At 48.8% G+C, this 20,141-nt stretch overlaps 1 protein-coding gene across 1 annotated transcript in view; it reads left to right on the forward strand.

The window, feature by feature from the left end:
- Positions 1–20,141, forward strand: part of CFDP1 (craniofacial development protein 1) — a 64,889-nt gene that overhangs the window by 12,768 nt on the left and 31,980 nt on the right. The window contains exon 5 of the mRNA XM_051629281.1: positions 6,133–6,237. Within this exon, the coding sequence (XP_051485241.1) occupies positions 6,133–6,237 (105 nt within the window). The remainder of the gene's footprint in view (positions 1–6,132; positions 6,238–20,141) is intronic.

Below are 20,141 nucleotides of genomic sequence, written 5' to 3' on the forward strand. Positions count from 1 at the left end.
CTTTTGATGTGCTTGCAAGTCATGATTCACAGGGTGGGGGGGGACTGTCATGCTCACAAGACCAGCAGCTCCATCTGGTCACCTGGATGGTTCAGCTCAGAGGTGTGTTCCATAATTTGAAGTTAATCCTTTTGGGAACCACATATAAAAACGATGGGATGCCTCAAAGATTGAAATGCAAACTGAATGTCAGGGTTTGGGGTTTCCAAAGAACCAAGCAGAGACCTGATGCTTGGAGACCCTTTAAATTAGGGTGGATAAAGCTCCTGGCAGCAGGGAGGTGAAGTCTTGTGCCCTGGCTGTGATGCTCTCTACACCTATTGCAAGCCCCACTGGGAGCTGGGTAACTGGAGTGTTACTCCCCTGTGGGTTTAGAGAGCTTCTGGTGGAAGCAGCAGAAGCCCCAAAGGGGCCTGACAGCTTGGTCAGCACCTCAAATGCAAGCACTGTCCATATATTTCTCTTCACATCTGTCACAGAGTCTTTGTCATACAGGACATGATGGAGAATCAGTAGTTTCCTTCCAGACTTCTGAGGTTAGGACGTGGATGTCAAAAAGCACTTTTTGTGCAATATTGGTGTTAAAACACTGTTCATCTCTGCTTGTTTTCTGACCAGTTGGTTTGAGGTGCAGCCTGGGCTGACTCCTCACCTGCTGCCAGGAGCAGCACCAGGCAGGCAGCTCAGCCCTCACCTGACTTCAGGAGAGCTCTGAGCAGATTTGTTTCTTTTGGAAAACCAGCCAGTATGGTTCTGTGCAGATAGGCAGCCCACTAAATTATCAGTCACTCCAGCCTGGGCTTGTCTGTGTTGCTTCAGGGAATGGGCTCTGTTTCCCAGGGAACAGCTTCTCCTTTCCTGTTTGAAGAGCAACGTTTGGAGAATGTTGGGTTGGTTGTGGGGTTTTTTGGTGTGTTTTTTTTTCTGAGAGCAAGCTAGTGTTTTACTTTGAAATTAGAAAAGTGGTGGGGACCTCTCAATTTAAGCTCTGTTTGCTTTACATGAAGTAATCCAGCATAAAATAAATATATACCTACATGCAGGCAGATGTGGCCTGGAGGTTCAGATGTGTGAGGACTTAATTCTTTCCAGGAAGGTGCTGAACACGTGCACTCCAGAAGCTTCAGGGTCTTGCAGGCTGCATCACCTGCCTCTTGTATAGTGCATCTATCTTTGGAAGGCACTCAGGACATGGCAGCTCAAGCACAAGACCCCACCAAAAATAACATCCAGACAGAATATTCCTCTTAGCTCAGCAGGGATGAGATTCTTTTTTACAAACCCTTGTAGATTTGTATTGCTTGCTCCTCAAGTGATCATTCCAGAGGGCTGGAGGACTGCTTAATGAGGCTAGACACAGATGGGGAATATTGGAAAAGGATAATTAGCCTTATTTCCACACCCTGCCCTCCCCCCCAGCCTTAGTCTGTGATTCCCCAGAGTTACCAACATGAAGATTGGGTGGAAAGTTTTATAATTGCATCAGGTCTAAACTGGGGCAGGTTTCCCAGGTGAGAAACTGTGTGTCCTGAGTAGGGGTGGTAAAAAGCTGGTCTTTTCCAGAGCTTCTCCTCTCACTCTCCCTATCTCAGCGTGGGGGTCGGGGGAGAGGGCACCTTTGTGCTGCTGTGATTAGGGATCTGAACCATCTTCTCAGCTCCAAGTCCCCTTATACCCAAACACCACCGTGTGCTTTCTCAGCCCCGTGTGCACCAGGTGCTTTGGATGAGGAGAATGCAGTTGTGTTGAGCCACCTGGGGGGAAGCTGGAGGGATTTCTGGCACTTGGGCTGCCTAAGGTTGCTGTTTCAGGAGCCTGCAAGCCTTCTTGATGTGGCTGCTTGTCTTTCTCTGTCCTGCCTCTGAGACCCTGCCTCCATTTCCCCCCTCCTTGCAAGGATGTGGCTCTGCTGACACCCTTCTGCAAGGGCTTATTGGACACCTTCCTGACACACTGCACCCTTGCCACCCCTTACACTAGTTCTTTTTCCTGCAAAAAGGCCTGGATTCAGCTCTGCTTGACCACTGCACTGGGCTGAGGGCCGTCGTGCTGTGCCAGGGTAGCAGGAGCAGGGTGATGGGATGGATTGGGACCCTCCTTTTCACACCTGCTGACTCTGCACCTGGTAGAAAAACCAGGCTGCAGGAGAAAAGCTGGTCTATTAGACTTTGCCACTGAGCCAAAGCATGAAAATTTGGATTTAAGCCTCTTTTGCAGATCAGCTGGAGCTGTGTGACTGCGGTGCTCGTTTCAGCCTGTATTCCTCCTTCCTTTTAGCTGCTTATGTGGCTAAGGGGACTGCTGGGAGCAGATCAAACACTTGTTCTTCAATTAGAATTCCACAGTTCAGTGCTGTAAGTTTGTGCTCTGTGGAATGACTTCTGGGACATCCCATGGGTTCTCTTTATGTGGTTTTGCTGCCCAGCACACGGAACTGGGGCCTTTTCCATGCACGTAGCTTGCAGCAGTTCAGTCAGGAGATCTAAAGGGAAGGATGACAAGTCCTTCAGTGGAAGCTGGAAATCATCTTCCCACAGCTGGGCACCAAAACAGCAGGCTGAGTGGGTACAGATGTGCCTAAATGCTTGGGTACCTCTTTGGTTCAGAGATGAAGGGTCCTAAGGAGGACACCTGTAGGTATCAGAGGCTCGTAGTGGTCTAGTTTCCTTTTAATAACTGTATAATAAGGAAGACCTTTCTATTTTACAGTTGCACAGCACCTTGTGCAGTAGCATCATCTGTGCTACCAGGCTTCAGCAAGGTCCAAAAAATTAATAACTATTCTGTGTTTTGGAAGTTTTAATTATGCCATTTAATAGCATAGCAGAATAATTAAATTTGTACAGGACGGTGATGAGAGTGAGTGGTTTTGTGTGTGAATTACAGGGTCTGTGAGACACTAACTACTTGTTTTATTGCTGACAATATACTTATTTTCATGTTAAGTCCTGGGTTACACTGTCTGAATAGCATCCCAGTCAGGCAAATAGTTATTTAGCAAGTACTTAAAAGTGAAAGGTCTTGTAATTTTCCTTAGTAATGACTGTGATTTCTTCCAGCTGGATTAATGACTCCCATTTCTCCCCATGGAGAAAAAGGGAGTGTTTTGGTTTCTACATGGGGAGTTATTGTCTTTCATAATAATGCAGACCAGAGGATTATGATTTGTTTGGGTTTTTTTTTTGCCTTTCTGGCCTAGGATCTGGGCAAGGTTGAAATGTGCATAACCTGAATTAATACCTTGTAAAGCCCTTCAATATTCTTTCTTTGGTCATTCCTGTTGGAGTGGTGCAGGAGCTGCTGTTGGCATCAGCCCAGCCTCAGCAGACCTCAGAGCTGCTATTGTTTCAGTTTATGAGGCAATCAGTGGGTCTTGTGATGGAATTGCCTTGAAAGGTCACTGGTAATGACATTCCTGACGCATTCCTCTCTCCCCAGCTGGTCAGTCCTGATGGGACAGGTTGCCCAAAGCTTTGCAGCTCTGTTGCTACAGCCAACAACTTGAAAAATATGCTTTAGATGCTAGCAGGCCAAAGGAAGTAAAAGAAAACAGCAGAACAAAATGGTACATTCTGTGCCCAGCCACTGCTGCTGGTACCCTGAGGTGGTGGAGGAAGCAAGTGTCAAAGCTGAAGTCATCCCTAGGCAGCAACCTGTTTTGTACCCCTAGTTAGGAACTGGTTTCTTCTCAGTCATTGAAGGGCTGTGCCAGACCCCTCCTGTGCATGAGGTTGAGGGGCTCCAGCAGCTGGAGATTCCTTCTTCCTCACCATCTTCCTGCCCTAAGAACTGTGGTTTGTGGTGCAGGTCCAACCAGAACCAGGGAACTCAGTCAGACTGCAGGCTGGCAAATCCCTGGAGCCATTTTTCATGTCCATCTTTACCTCAGCTGGTAGGGTGGATGGACATTGTTCAATTTTGTCTCTGGCTGGAGAAGACTGGAAGTACTTGTGAGGTTAAGACCAAGGTGCCTGTGTTTAGATCTTAGCTCTGCCACAGACCTTTGAAGACCTGCTCCCCATCCTGCACGTCCAGATCCTGTAAGCTATTGGGATTCCTGTAGGGTTATGGGAACTGAGCTGTCACCTCAGCACAGCAAGCAGAGTTAACAGCAAGATGTGCTTTCTGTGACCTCAGCTTCCTTTCCCAACCTTTTGGTCCTAGACTCTTCAAGTCCCAGAACCATGCAGGGTTTAACAGTTGGGATCTAACCCAGGAGCAGGTCCTGTGGCCAGGCCAGCACAGGGTTGGTTTTTTCCCCAGAGTGTGTGTTACACCTCAGAAATCCCTGCCTGCTGGGGATCTGCCTGATGTGCCTCTTGGTGGCTTGTGCACCACCAGTGGTGGACCCTGATGGCCTGAGAGTGCAGGGGGGGTGACAGGAGGAGGGGTCTGTGCTGGACCCAGCCCTGCAGAGTGTAGGAGACGTGGTGTTAGCCTGAGCCCAGCACTCGTGGCTTGAAGGGGGTTCTGTGGGGAGCTCCTCTGCTGCATGAAGACACCAAGCTCATTTCCACCAAAGGAAATTCATGGGTGTAGAGTACTCTTTGGGGGGTATGACTGGTGTGTGATGTGACTGTCCTTGTTGAGGGCTGTGACTTGGGGGGTTGTGTTTGGGATCCCCTCCATGGTGACGATGCTGTAGGAGGGCTTCTGTTTCTTCCTGAGCTGCTTTTCCCACCCTGCTCCTTCCCAGTCTGATCAGCAAATAACCTGTAAACATTCATAATGTGGGATTTGTCTCTATCCACATGACTGCCACTGCTTGGAAAAAGGCATGTGACAATGCAGGGGGGACACGGGGTTAATCTCCTCCTGCACTGGCAGAACAAGGCTGAGCAGGAGGTGCACAGCACAAGAGTTTATTCTAATTTCTGAATATGCCTTTTCCACTGTAGTTATAATCTGGGGAGAAGGAGGAAGAACAGTTTTTCTTCTCTAAGAGCTGCTTCAGAAGCAGATTCACTGGCAGGATGGGGACACGGGTGAACTGGTTGGGTGCACATAGGGTTTCAGGGCATCGATGCCTCCAGGCTTAACAAGTAACTCCAGAACACTTTCCTCACCTCCAGCCCAGCAATAATAACCCAGCTGGGTTTGCAAGGGCTTCTCCATTTCCATCAGCCAGTTGTCACATGGAAATGGCAGGATCAGGTTGGTGGGAAGGAGTCAAGCAGGGATTATCCTGCCTTGTAACCAGGGCAGATCCTCTGACCGAGGCTTTCAGCACATGCTCTAGACCAGGGACAAGCCTGCCCACCCTTCCTGGCAGGAGATGCAGCCAGAAGCCCAGACCACAGGAGGGTGGGATGGAGAACTGTGCCTTCTGGGCTGTCCAATCCATGGATCAGGCTGCTTCCATGCCCAGAGCCTTTAACAGGAGCAAAATTGTTAGCTTGGCAAACCAGGGCAACCTCATTAAGAGCTGCCGAGAGCGTGACAAGCATGTTGCTGGAGGCAGGTCATTGTAAATGAGTGGGCTAAAGTAGCTGGGGTTTTCTAACAATTAATTATTGAGTGGTTTTCTAGAGGTTCTTTCTCATGTTTGTAATTCGTTCCCTGCTGTAGCTGCCATATTGATTTAGCATTTTTTTTTTGAAGTTCAGTCCTTGGTGCCCTCGGGGCCTCAAACAAAAATTAACTTGAAAATGAGAGCAAATTTCTCTGCTTTGTCAGACTTTTCTCTCCTGTTCCCCATCCCCAGAGCCAGCTCCTGTGCTCTGCTTTGGGTTGCAGATGTTGCAGTGTGTGACAGAAGAGCTGCCTCACTGACCAACAAATGAGGAAATCAAGAGGCTAATTAAGAGCTTGAGATTGCCCCCAGTGTCCTGAGCTGCTAGTGAGACAGGCCTGTTGGAATGAATAAGCATTCCTGTTTGTTTGAAGCAGAAAAAAAAAAAAATCCCCTCCTCCCCCAGCTTTAATTAGCCACTCTTTTCCTTTTTTCTGCCATGAATATAGAGGGTTTGTCACTGGAATGAAATCTTAACAAGATGCAAGTTCCTCAGCTTGGAGTTGATCTCTGTGCAGGTGGTATGGGAACTCTGGGACCTGTTTTCTTGCTGGATCTTTGGTCTTGCTGTTGGGTGCAGCTCTTCCTCACCCTCAGGTTTGTCTCTTTTCCTCCAACAGAGTGACTAAAGAAGTGGACTCAGCCTCAAAAGAAGCTAAATCTTTTCTGAAGCAGCAAGAGAAGCGACAGTCAGCAGCTCCAGCTTCCCTCCCAACAGTCTCTGGGTGAGTGTGTGGTTTCTCTGCCCAGGTGTCAACCTTGGTGAGAAAGGCTGAACCAATAATACAGGCTCTGTGGTATTGAAGCTAATGGGTATTTGTTTTCTGCAGGATTGCAGTGAGAGCAAGACTAGGCCTGGAAGGTGTGATGATGGGGGGGGGGAACGTGGGCAGGGAAGCAGGGAAAGCAACTCATGAGTCCCAGTGACTCACTTGGTAGGTTCAGGCTTGAATTTCTCAATCCTCATAAATCATTCAACCTAGTAAGGAAATGTTGTTTTGAGTGTCTTGAGCAGCCTGATGAAACTGCAGGTAGCCAAGGAACATGCCTGAGGTTGCCTGTGGCTCCTTTGAAAGGTGCTTCTCAGGACCATAAAAAGCCATGACAGGCTGGGCTGTGACTTCTTATAAACTTTGGGGAAGCATCTGAATGAGGGATGGTTTTGCCTTTTTGATGTTCTCTAATATCATTCAGATGTGGATTTGTCACTTTCTGTTCAAGCTCTAACACCTAATTCTGTGATTATCATAATGCTTGTCAAAGATTCAAAGAGGCCAAGGTCCCCTGCGTGTCTGACATGTCACTCTGCCTGCTTCTTGCTGAACTTGGGGGATCACCCACTCCTCAGGAGCAAAGGAGATGCCTCTGTGTTCCAAGAATTCTTTTGATTTAAGGCAGTCATTTGCGTTTATATTTGAAAAACATTTGGTCACATAGAAACAACACCCACCAAATAAATACATTGTCCTTCCCATCTGCTGAAGAGCAATTCTCCAGTGTGAGTTAAGGCTGCCTTGCCCCCAGATAGGCTGCTATTCAGTTGCTGCAGCTGGATTGTCACTCATTTTTATGTTTTTTTTTTTTCCAGCTAAGTGTTTCATAGCTTGTAGTTAGATCAGGGTAGTGAAAGCAGAGTATGTGTGTGTGACTCTTGACAGCTGCTGCTCCTGGGATGAATGAATGCATAGATGAACCTAGTCTGGTTGCTGTTGTTCATGCTACACGAGGCTTTGTCCCTGCAGAGCTCATTAATTGTAACCTAAGTGTTGGGAGGGGGGTGGTGTTTGTGGTGGAAAAACTTGCCTTGAGTTGGACTGGCATTCTTTGTTCAGTCTAGGTGGCCACAGAGGTGGTCCCTTGTCTTCAAACCTGCACTCCAGTTCCCCCAGTAAATGCCATGCTGCTCTGAGTGCAGGCAGGTTTGGTATCCCACTGGGATATATGGACTCTGAAGTGAAAAGTCCACATCAAATATGGAAGAACAAAACATTGAATAAAAATCAATAGAAGAAATAATGAGTTCAAGGTCTCCTTTAACTTTTCCTCCAGTGTGGTTATTTTGGAAGCAGCTTAACGAGGTCGTTGTTCAGCTTGATGTGTGATGTCCTGCTGACAGTTGCTTGCCCAGAATATCAGGTGGCCTGTGGGGAAGGGAGGGGAAAAATACCCTGGGTCTGTGTGTCTTGCCTCCCTTCAGAGCAGCAAGCCCTGCTGCAGCTCAGCCCCTGTGCCTTCCCTTTCACAACCTGCTGCAGAATGTTCTGGCTTTGTGCAGCAATACGATGGCAGAGGCACCAAAGGGGTGTTGGGATCAACGTGTGGAACAGCCTGGTGCTCTTGAGGGTTTAGCAGGAGACTGTCTGGGACAGCTTGGCCAGTGTGTGCCCTCTGGTCTTAGAGTGCTCCAGGAGTCCTTCACCTTGAGATAGTTTCTGAGACTGAGCCCTGATGTTGCCAGCAAGCATGCTTGTCTTTGGGCTTAGGAGGGTGCTTCCAGCTGGGAAGTCAGCCAGGTGTTTGCAGCTGAGAAAAGTACTACCAGGATTGAAGTGTTCTTTAAAGCCAGAGCAAGTCTGTTCTGTTAAGAAAATTACAAAGGTCAGGTTTTGCAGCCAAACTATTGTCCAAGCCCTTTGCTGGATCAAAGAGCCACAAGCCTTGGTGATGTGCCAGAGCAGCACCTGGGGACCAATGGATCATGTAATAGAATCCTAGACTGGTTTGAGTTGGAAAGGGCCTTAAAGGTCATCTAGATCCAACCCCCTGCATGGGCAGGGACACCTCCCACCAGCCCAGGTTGCTCCAAGCCCCATCCAACCTGCCCTTCAACACTGCCAGGGATGGGGCAGCCACAGCTTCCCTGGGCAACCTGGGCCAGGCTCTCACCACCCTCACAGGGAAGAATTTCCTCCTCATGTCTCACCTCAATCTCCCTCTCCCAGTTTTCATCCCTTCCCCCTTGTCCTCTCCCTCCCTGCCCTTGTCCCAAGTCCCTCCCCAGCTTTCCTGGAGCCCCTTCAGGCTCTGGAGGAGGGTTGGTTCTTTGCTGGTGTCCTTTGGCTACTTAAAATCGAAGTCTTGGATGAGAGGGGGTGCATTTCTCCCTTGTCCCTTGCAGTAGAGCCCCAGTCTAGATCAGTATTACTAGAAGGCAGAGAAAAAACTTGCCATTTGGGATCCTAGATGTGCCTGTGGACACCCACTGTGCTGTGAGCCATTGTCAGCCCCCAGGAGCTTTGTCAGCTATTTCAAAAAAGAGCCTTGCCCTGTGCACAGAGGATTCAGGTAGCTAAGAGTGGCCTCTCCACCTGGCTTTTCTTTCCTCACCTTGCAAGCAACTTGCCTGACTTCTGGATGCAGCCAGCCTGCCATGCATTTATTTAGTTTCCCTTCTCTAAACAGACAGAAGTAATCCAGGAAAGCAGTGGTCACAAAACCAAACATCCGGTTCCACATCTCCACGTTACAAACCCCAAACTGGTCCAGGGGAAGGGTTGTTTGGGGCTGAAAGTGCATTTCCTGAATGTGTTTAACATCCCTACCGGATGTGCTATAAAAAGCTAGATTTGTGCTTGTGAGGGACACGGGGGTGGCTGAGGGAGAATAACTTAAACACTTGGCTGTAATTAAAGCCAGGAGCACAAAACAACCCACCCAGTTCTCTCAGCAGGCTTTGCTAGGAAGGTCAGGAGCCCTTGGTTCCCAGGGATGTGATCGTTTTCCAGCTTTCCCATTATTCCCATCATGTCCCCTCATGACACTCAGTTTGGCAGCAGTGGGTGCTGGGTTGTTGGAGGGGCTTGGGGTTGGTACTCCCTGTTTCTGTCGTGCTGTTGGGTTGTGTTAGGCTCCCTCTGATGCTGTCAGAGGTGTCAGGTGTGATTAGAAGGGATCAGTGGATCCCCTTATTTGCTGTCCCAAAAAAAAAGGGATGGAAGGTTCCTGTCACTCCAAAAAAGCCCTCCACCCACCTTGCTAAACTTTCCTTCCCTCTGTGTTTTAGGGCTTCTTTCCCATCCTTGCTTTTTGGGGCAGTAAGAGTAGCTCCTGGCTGGAAGTGCACAACCTGATGGAGGGCTCAGCCAGCTCTGTGTCCACCCCTGGTGCTCTGAGCACTGCTTCAGCCCCCTCCCTGGGCCCTACGAGCTGAGCCCCTCATCCTCTGCACTAATAATCCCATTTAGCAAGACCATTTCATATTCAGAGGCAGTTCAATCAAATCAAAGCCTGCGTGCAGCTCATTGCAGGGTGTCTGTGTGTACTTCTGCACGTGGGACTTGAGACACAACAGGGAAAGGTTGAGCTACAGGCTGGGAAATACCTGCACAGCCCCATGCCCTTCACTGGGGGCAGCTACCATCTGCCCTGTGGTTCTTGCTTGTCCAAGTGCTTCTGTTGCAGTCCTGAAAATTAAAAAAAGTAATAATAATAAAAAAGTAGTTGGTGGATCTTATTTGAGGTTCTCCTCTAGGCAGCAGTTTCTGAAGAAAAAGGGAGGGTTTTTTTCCCTGGCTTTGTTCTTGTCTTTGCTTATGACCAAAATGGTTTGTAATTAAAGGTGGACTTGCTCACTCAGCCCAGCTGTTGCTTTGCTGTTTGATCCTGCCTGAAATTACAGTGGTGGATGGATGGGTGACCTCCCAGGCCTTGTCGTGCCTTGTAGGCTGGTGTAAACACAGGGTAACGTTTGCTTCTGAAGCAAGCAGGCAGGGCTCTCATGGAGCTCAGGAGGTGCTGTGCTTGCCCACCCAAGGCTGAGTTTGGCCAGGGAGTGTCTGGACCTCAGTGCAAGACCCAGCAGGAAGAGGCACTGCAAGAAAGCCCTGACCCAGGGACACAAACTGGTCCTGAACAAGGGAACCAGGGTAAACTCCAGCCTGTTCTTCAAGGTTGCTTTCCTCCTCTAGCCTCCAGTTCACATGGACTGACCGTTAAATGGTGTGAAAAGCTTCAGGCCTCTGCTTTTAGAAGTCATTTTTTTCTGCTGCATTCCAGTGGTGGAGGAGAGGAACTCCAGCAGGAGGACATCTGTCTGTCCATGGCTTCTCTCCCACCTTCAGTGTGGAGGAGGAATGGAGGGTGGGAGAACCTGGAGTCTGTTTGTAGCATCCTGACCTGTTACTGTCATTTCTAAGCTAACCTTCCTCTCAAGCCTGGTCACTCCTAGGAGCTGCTCTGCATCCAAAGCTTTTTCTTCCAAAAGATGCTGTGTGAGTTGGCTGGAGCTAATTGGATCCCTTTGCTCTCATGGCCACAACTGGTTACTTGAGGTCTTAAGTGGACACTGGTGAGATGAGCCCAGGCTCTCAGCTTCTAAACCTCAGATGATCTAGAGCAAGTCCTGCAGCACTCCTGTGCCTCCCAGGAACAATTTCCTTGCACAGCAATCCCACAGGCTTTTCTTTGTTCAGAAAGCAGGAGTTTACAGACCAATTTCAGCTCAGCATCAACTGCAAGAGGTTATTTAGCTAAAACTCTTGCACATCGTGCTTGTATGGGCTGAACAAGGAGGCAAATAAAGCAAGTAATCAAGAACTCTGGGGAAGCTGGCAGTTGAATAGCTCTTGTTCTTGCCTGGTGACTTCAGGGCTTCTCAGCTTTCTCCTGTGCTTCCCTTGCTGTGCTCCAGAGAGTGCTGTTCTCCCAGACGGAGAGATCCAGCCCCTTGCACCACAGCCAAGTGTCTGAGTGTGAGTAGTACATGACATATTTTTCTGTGCACAACAAGATGAACCAGCCAGGGGCAATATTCCTGTGCCCTAGGGCTAGTTTTCCTTATTTTCTATTCATACACTTTGGTTTTGAAAGATTCAATGTGGTGCTAACTGTTCCAAGTGAGTCATTTCTCTTCAGGTCCTAGATCCTTTGTTGGTTTTATTTTTGGTTTAATTATTCATTGTTGGTGTCTGTCTACGGGTTTACACGTATCCACTTCTTGAATCAACAAAGTAATGAGGCTGGGTGATGATTTATTTTTATTTTCTTAGTATCTTGGTTTTATTTGCTAGGTGGACTGAAATCAATCACCCCATGAGGACTGATGTGGAAATGTGTTTGTGTGTGCAGGGAAAGGGAGGTGTGTCATTAGGAAAAGGCTGCCTGGCTCAGTATGGAAGAGAAACGGAGCTCCAAGTGTGGGAAGTTTCATCCCCACTCTCCCAGACTCGAAGCAAAACAGGCACTTAACATCCTTCTTTCAAACTAGTCTCTCAGGAGCAATCTTTTCTTGTTCTCAGGCTGAATGACTCAATGCCTTCCACACCAGCCTCTATTTTGCAACAGAAATGAATGAGATTTTTTTAGCTTCACCCCGTGCTTCCCTGCGGCCGTGCTGGGGAACGTGTGGTTGCTTTTGCTGGGGGCAGTGGCATCTGGTTGGGAAGAAGTCTAGCAGTGCTTGGATGGCTCTCTGCCTTGCTTCAGTCCTCTGTCTTGATGTGGCTAAGCTGGATCCCTGGGCTGGACTAACTGGGATCAGCTGTTTCTTTTTCTAGTCTCGTTGGAGGTTCAGCAGAATGGAATCTCAGCTATTTGAGGACTTAGACTCTCTAAAGCATCTGTCTTATAAAATACAAACAACCCCCCACCAGTCTGGGGCCTTTGATAATTCCCCAATGAAAGTTGTGGGGCAATTTTCCCTTAGGGCAGTACAGGTTTTATGAGGCTTATTTTCATTTGCTTTCATCTCTTAGATCACGAGCGTTTCTCTTTCTCCCTCTGAAAATGACTGAGGAAATTAACTGCTGATGGGGAACAAAGCCAGCTGTATTTTTATTCCAGACCCCTTGCAGGGTGGTGGAGGGAAACCCCTGTATCTTCCCATGTTGGACAAGGTCTGGTTGGAGTGAGAGGTGAGAGGGGCAGCTTTGCTTTATGGTTGGAGCCTGGGATTGGAGCTGAATGCAAAGAGCTCCTGTTAGCAGCTGTGGCATGGCTTGGGGGTGTGTCTACCAAGATTATTGTTTCCACTTCTGTCTTATTTTGCTTTTACAGTGCCTCCTTGCATATTAACTGAGCTGCACCACGTCCCTTGAGTGTCTCCCCCATAGCAGATGCTTATGTTACATCTTCTTGCTTTCCCACACTCCTCTTCCTCCCTTTTTCTCACATCGAGGAACGAGTTCAGCTGAATCATCCTTCATAAAACATGAAGCAGTTAAGTAAGGCCAGAGTGGCAGGCAGAGCAAGAGCCATTCTCCCTGCTTTCACACAGTCCTGTTGCCCCAGGATTCCCACATACCAGCAACTTCATTCATGGAAAATCACATACTGGTGGCCTCATCCATGGAAAAATCAGCACACCAATATTTTCCAGCACGTTTGTTAGCCAAAACTTTGATCTGCACACTAGGCTGTGGGCCTCTCCTGCAGGGCTAGGCACAGAAAACAGGCTTGCCCAGGCTGGCTGGCTTGGTATCAAGATGGGAAGTTGAGCAATTCGGATTGAAGTCACCAACTGAAATGCTGCCTTTCTCCCTTCCTAGCTTAGAGGAGATGTTGCTGTGACCCTGAGCTCCTGAAGGGCACATGGTTTCTCTCAGAGCTCCAGCCTCTTTGAATGGCAGCAGCCTCTGCAACTGTTCTTCCTTTCCAGAAAAAGCCTCAGAGAGGCTGAGCAAGTGTCTGCTTCTGGGGATTTTCTCTGCCAGTTTCTGGCCCTGAGGATGGTTAGCATGGCTGGGCTTTACTGTGGCCATTGCTGCCCTGGCATGAAGGTGGCAGAGCCCCCCCAGGTTCTTCCACTCCCCTTACTTATTCCTGCCTGATGCACAGGCTGAGCTGAGAGGGCACCTGAAACAAGCTCCAGACTGCCTCAAGCTCTGCAGGGTGCTCTAAGCCTGTCTGCCAAGCCACTGAGTACTTCATTTCCCTATCCAAGGAGTTTCAAAGCCTTCCTGATGTCTTGGGTTACAGCCCAGTCGGCTTTGCCCTGGAGCCCTTGTGCTCTTCAGAGCCAGCCTGGTCCTTGGGGCAGTTGCTGTACCAAGGGGCCCTCTGTGGAGGCAGATAACTGCAGCAGCCACCAGGACGTTCTTGAGATGCTCTTGTATCCACCGAAGCAAAGGAGTGGAGTGATTTATGTGACATTTCTGTTGGAGACGGCTCATTTTTTCTGGGAATCCCAGGGGAAGGTGCATTTTTGGGCCCTCTCTTTGCTGTTCTCTGCATCTACCGCCGACTATCAGCAAATAATCGTGGCTGTATGAGTTTGAGCTGACCTTGTTCAGCAGCTTTTCATACTCCTTCAGGAGCTGGGATTTCAGGGTTGTTGCTGTTTTAGCCTCCAGGCAGCCAGTGGACAGCACAGAGGCCTGTTCATTGCCTGCCCTGAGAAGAATGATGGCATTTCTTGAAGTAACAAGTCCTGGGCATGTGCAGGGTTGCATTGTAGCCCTGTTTTTACTTCATTTGTATTTATTTTGTTCTGTAAGCTGCAGACTGGGAAAGCAGCAAGCCAGGTTGCAGCACCCACAAGTGTGGGTGGTGTGGAGGAAACTTGGACCTTTTGGAAAATCCTCACTTCAAGGAATCAAATGGCTGTTCTGAGGTGCTTTGCCTCGGGTGTGTGCACACTGTGAGGAGGTGGGTTGAGATGCTTGTTTGGCAGCAAGGAAGGGGTTAAAGCCAGCCCTGAAGGCTGGCTGGTTGCAGCTCATGGCTTTCATAATGCAAAGCCGGTGGGAATTCAGCCCAAGGCTTGGTCTCCCCCTGCCCCCCTTCCCTGCTAACCTTCCTGACTCCTCTGGAGCTGTGTCCCTGCCAGCACAGTGCTGCTCACATAGGGAAGCTCTGCAAAAAAAAAAAACCCCAACAAACCCAACCAACCCAGCAGAGGCGTAAGCTCATGAAAGATGAGATGATTAAACTTTCTTGGGAGAACACTGCAAGAGACATTTTTCCAGTGTGGTCGTGCAGTTTCGTTCCACGCTGGCTGGTGTGCAGCAGGCCTGCCTCTTCTTCTGTGACCTGCAGGTTTCCCATGGCTGAGGAACCAGCTGGTACATCTCTGACTCTCTGGAGACTGGTGTGGGGGGGTGTCCTTGGCTTTGCCCTGGGCTCCTGGTGATGCACAGTAAAGTCACTTGGGCCAGAAGCACGTGCAGGTGGCTCAGCAGTGGTTTGTACATCTCTGACTCTCTGGAGACTGGTGTGGGGGGGTGTCCTTGGCTTTGCCCTGGGCTCCTGGTGATGCTCAGTAAAGTCACTTGGGCCAGAAGCACGTGCAGGTGGCTCAGCAGTGGTTTGTACCTGTGCTGCAGCCAGGAGCAGTTCTTGCCACCTACACCCTCCTGCCAAGGTCTCCTTGCTGCATCACACGGGCTAAACAGACAGTGCAGCCCAGGGCCTTTTGTTGTGCAGCATTCACTTGAAGGACAAGAACCATGACAATATTTTTCCTAGTGTGTAAAATCCCTTCTCCCTCCCTCCTGTTTGCAGTAACCCTCTGGAAAGCTGGAAGGGCTCCCCATTTCCCTTCCCACTCCCTGGCGAGCCTCCCCAGCACTGGCTGGCTGTTTGTGTTGGGGAGGGGGAGGGAGGGCATTTATTTCTTTTTTTCTGCTTTCCCGAGTTAAAGAAGAGCGTGTAGCATTTGTTTTGGAAACAAAAACCACTTCTAGAGAATTTGGCTCTGCAAACAGATCAGTACAAAACAGGTCATGTGCTTTGGGCTGAAGCTGAGGACTGTACAAGGTAGCAGCCTCCTTCCTCACTTCATGGCCATTGCATTTAACAAGGACTCTTAAGAAACTTGTGAAGGAGTAGCATATCATCAGCTTTACTCGTCTTACAGGTTGGCCAAGATGCTTAGCAGCTTTCCCCTGGTCAGTGCTGTGACTGCAGGGCAGGGTTTGAATCTTTTCTGGGGGCAGAATATCTGTATTCAGATAAATGGGAAGGGTTTTTCACCCTGACTTTTCTCCAAAGCCTTTGGGAGTGAAAGTGTGTTGGTATTAGTAGGAGGTCATAGGTGTTGAGGGACACTCCAGAGCTGATTATCTTCAACTTCCTTTGTTATAAACAAATGTCTCCTGGAAAAAGTATTGCCTTCTGCCTCCTTCCTTTGGCACTTAAGAGAGCTGGATGGGAATTAGCACTGCTGTGACAAGGAGTGCTTTCCTGTCTCTGCATGGCACCAAGATCCTTTGGTCAGCTTTGGTACCTTCCTGCTGCATGAACTGCTGTGCTCATGTTGTGCCAGGTCAGTAGGTACACATGCTGTGTTGTCCTGAGCTGCTGAAGTTGTCCTTAATGAGCCTGGGACTCAGTGTCAGGTCTGGGGGAGCTTGGGAGGGACAGCATTGGCACCACAGACATCTGTAGACAAATAAAGGAGTGTCATCCTTGCCTGTGGGATTTCTGGCCTCACTCTTCCTTTAGGAGGCAATGAGGTCTTACTGACAAGACTAAGAATATAAATCCATGCAGGCTGTTCTCCAGGTTGTGGAAAACCTTGAGTGTGGTGTCCTGGAGTGTAGAACCCAGGCAGAAATTGGCACATTCCCTACACGTGCTTGTCTTTGTGGCAGAACTTCTGCTGTGCTTGCTGTGTGACAGGCTGGATAGCAGCAATTGCAGTTACAAACTCTTCATTTTCTCTCTCAGACTCACAAACCAAAAGGGTCTGGGCTGGTTCTGGAAACTCCTGAATTGTTCCCTGTCTGGGATTATCAAAGCAACCCCTGCAGTTGTCTCTTCTGCCATTTGCTGTGCTTCTCCTCCCATTTCCATGCCTCCTGTGTTGCTTGGGTGTAACTTTACAGCAGGGCACAGCCTTGAACCAAAGACCTACCTAGCAAGGTGAATCAGCTTTCCTGAAGTCCCATTCTCAGGCTGGTGGGGAAGGCTTGGAGAGTGCCTGTACATTTGGTGGTGGTGGATTGGCTTCCTGGTTTACAGCTGGGTAGAGAGTACACAGGAGCAAAAGAAAACACCTCCACAGGATGCAGGTTTATTGCCACTAACTGCTCTGTAGGACAGATGGCTTGTGGAGGAAGATTTGAACCCCTCGTGCTCATGAGGCCACGTTGGCTGCTCTGAGAGCTCATAGCTGGGGAGTTTGTGGGGTGAATCCTAAACCCTCACGTTGGGATGGGGACCTCAGTCAACTCATACTTTTTCACCACTAAAAGTGCAGGGTCCCAAAGATTAATTGGAGTCAAATCCAGGCTTGATGTGAAAGGAGGGCTTTGAGCACAGTCCAGCTTTGTCCACACCTGCAGACTAAACCCTTGCAAACTTCTTGGCCTGGAGCAGCTTTGGGCAGCATGTACAGCTGCACGGGGAACACAGCACCTTTACAAGCCCACCCTGGGCTCTTGCTGCTGCTATTTTATTTCTTTTTTTGAGAAGCAAACCCTTGGTGCCCTTTCTTTGCCAGGAGCTGTGCTCTGCAGGAGGGACTCTAGGCTCTAGCACGATTCCCTCAGCAATCTGAACCAAAATAATGTGTTCATGATGTATATTGAAGGTACTGATGCTGTTACTGGAATGAGTGAAAATGCTGGGGACCAGCTGTCCTGTTTGTGGGCTCTCCTGGAGATGCCCTTTGCCTGGTCCTCATCACTGTGGTGTGGTTAATCCTGAAGGTTAAAAGGAAAAGTGGTGGCACCAGCAGGCTGGCAATGCCTGAAGGCTACCTGGCAGGTCTGGCAGTTGAGGTTTCCCAGATCTGAGGCTGATCCCAAGCTTCTGGATTGCCTTTCTTGTAGGACTTGCTTTCTGTGTGACCTTCATATCTGCTGCTGCTTTTGTGTGAAAAGTCTGGTTGTCTGTGGAAAGAGAATCTTAATAAAAAAGCCAATAAAACTTAGTCTGCTTTGGGCATGCACACCGTGGCAAACCTGCAGAATAGCTCCTTGGTCAGCTACTCTCAGCTACACCCTCTGCTTGGCTGCTAGAGCTGGAGAGCAGAAACACTCCTGAGTTCATCTGGGCAGATCTCCTGCACGGAATGTGTCTCTCCAGCCACCCCGTGCCAAATCAGTGGCCTTTGTTTGGCCTTTCTGGTGAAGGATTTGAGCTAATCTTGAGTTGAAGACCTCAATCAATGAAGAATCCTCTCCTTTCTCTGAGGTCAATTAACTGTGGCAGATAATTGTTGAACAAATTGTTTGAAACAGTTACAAATATGCCACAACTTCCCAGGATCCAGCGATTTGCTTCAGCGCTGCTGGTGTGGGTTTTATTTAGCTGTCACTAGGACATGGTTGTGTTTATGCCTGTTTAATTCAGACTTGTCTGCTGCTGTCCCCTTGCTCTCCAGCTCTCTCTAGGTGCCTGCCTCTACATTTGAGGATGCAGTGGCTGATTTATGGCATCTACCAGCTTGACCAAGGGCAAACTCCAGAGCTGTTAGTGATTCATCTTTCCTCCTTCATACATGGTGATAAATGTCAGCTGCCTGGCTGATGCATGAGTGAATCTGGTTTTGTGTGTGCACCTTGAGCTGAGAGGATGGGCATGCATTTCTTTTTGGTGTGTTTTTTTTATTTTCCATTTGTGGTAAACCTGGAAATGCAGATGATTATGTGTCTTTGGGTATAAAATATTGATACCCTTATAGCAGGACTGCGGCTGTGACGATCTGGGAGCCTTGAAGCATTAGCTCAGGGGTTGTGCTGAATGCCCTGGGGAATTCAGTCTTGTGCAAAACAAAAGAAAGGGCTTTGCAAAGAGATAACAGGCTTTAGATGCAGAAATAATGGATGAGCTCCTCTTGGGTCCACAAGCTGTGGGGCTGAAAATGAGAAAGGCAAGATTCAGACCGAGCCTTTAGGAAGAGGCCCCTGACAAGAGTTGTTGATTTACTTTGATTTGTGATGTAACTGAAAAGAAAGCAGCTGCCCAGAAAGCCAGGCGCCTGTGGATGGATTGCTGTGGAGGAAGAGGTGAAGACCCTGTTCCTTGGCAGAGCTTGAGGCATGGTGAGTTGGATGTGGTAGGTCATCCTTGTCTCTAGAGCCTCAGTTCAGAGAGCACCGAGTCGTTCCGCTGTGTGGTTCTTCACGAGCGAATCGGCTTGAACAGCCATCCAGAAGGCACCATAAGGGCTGAGAAACTTTTTCAAGTATCTTTCAGTGTTGTTGTCATTGATCCCATCCTTTTAGGATGTTGAGCTGCTTGTTGAGTTAATACATGGTTGGAACACACTGGGTTTCCTGCATGTGCAGTGTCCCCTTCCCCAGCAAGGCACCCATCACGTGGCTTGAGAAGAGACTGCAACCAAGGGGCTGCAGCCCCCTGAGCTGGTTCCAGGCAGTGCCTACCTGCCAGCTCTGGGAGGGTAGCATAGATTTGAGCAGGCTGAGCTCTGCTGCTTCCAAATCCAAGCTGGCTTTGTGCCTTGCTGTGCCTGGTCTAATAAGCTCTCTCCAAATGGGATTTGCTGGCTGGCGCAGGTCGGGGCACGCGGGCTGGCTGAGCAGCAGTGAGAAGAGGTCTGGTACCTGGTCTAGACACTGCAGCTCCCCTGCCTCCCCTGTGAAGATGAGGAGCTGACTGGAGGATATTTTCTGCATCTTAACACCAGCTTTTACATTAACTGGTTTTAGTAAGTGTTGTCTACAGCATAACTATCAGTCGATGTTATTTGACATTTGCAGGCTGTAGGGTACAGCTTTTACTGGAGAAAGATTCAAAATATAAGGATATTTGTTGATGAGGGTAGAAGAGAACAGCACAGCACAGCTTGGAGTCATTTGGGGCAAGGTAGAGCTGCCCAGGAGAGGACTCAACCTTTTGTCCTGTGCTAGAGGGGTCTCAGCATCTGATCCATCAGGTAGCAGCAAGGGAGCACGTTGTTATGAGTGTATGTGCCAGTTGCACACACTGCCCGGTGTGTTTGAGCACCTCATCATGTTTGGTTAGTAAAGGAAAAGCAAATTTACCAAACTTCAGGATAACTAGCTTCGTGTACAAAAGTAAACCACACCAGGAGGCTGCAGGGGAGGGGATGGCAACTGAAGTTTCACTTCACGTGGAGAAAGTAACTGAGAGGAAGTGATTTTTCTCTGCCAAGTCCTTTATTTAAACATAAAGGCTTTTCCTGGCTACTTGCAAAAGGTGTTGTTAGCAGAGTGGTCCTGTGCATGACACTTTTTTCAGGCTCAGCTGTAAAGTCAGCCAGAAGATCTGGCCACTGGCTGTTGTGGTCCCACTATTCCTCTCACATCCCTGCTTTTTTGGATCTGTTTTGATGAGCTATTTTGGTGCTCTGAGCTGAAACAGTCCTGCCTGCCAGCGTGGTGTGCTAGAACAGCTCTGCAGCAGCTGAGTGCTGGAGCCAACAGCAATGAAGAGGTAGATGTGGTTTAAATTGGGAAGGAGCTTCAGTCTTAGAGCTTCATCTTTCCCAAGTGAGCTTATTTTCCTGAGGCAGAGAAGGTACACCAAGGAGGGATCATTTTACACTTGTCTTTCCCAACTTGGGTTCTCTTGGGGGGTACTAGAGACAAGATCCTGCATTAGACACAACCTTTGGACAACAGGTGACTTGCAGGATCTCCTATTCTGAGAGCTGCTCCATGTGCATCTATATTAAGGTTAGGATAACATCACCATTTGTTGCATATTGCAAGAAAAAGATATTTCCTGTCCCAGCACTGAAATCATAGACATAGAACTGCTA

Source organism: Apus apus, chromosome 11 (assembly GCF_020740795.1).
Source record: "Apus apus isolate bApuApu2 chromosome 11, bApuApu2.pri.cur, whole genome shotgun sequence".
In the NCBI taxonomy this organism is placed as follows: domain Eukaryota; kingdom Metazoa; phylum Chordata; class Aves; order Apodiformes; family Apodidae; genus Apus; species Apus apus.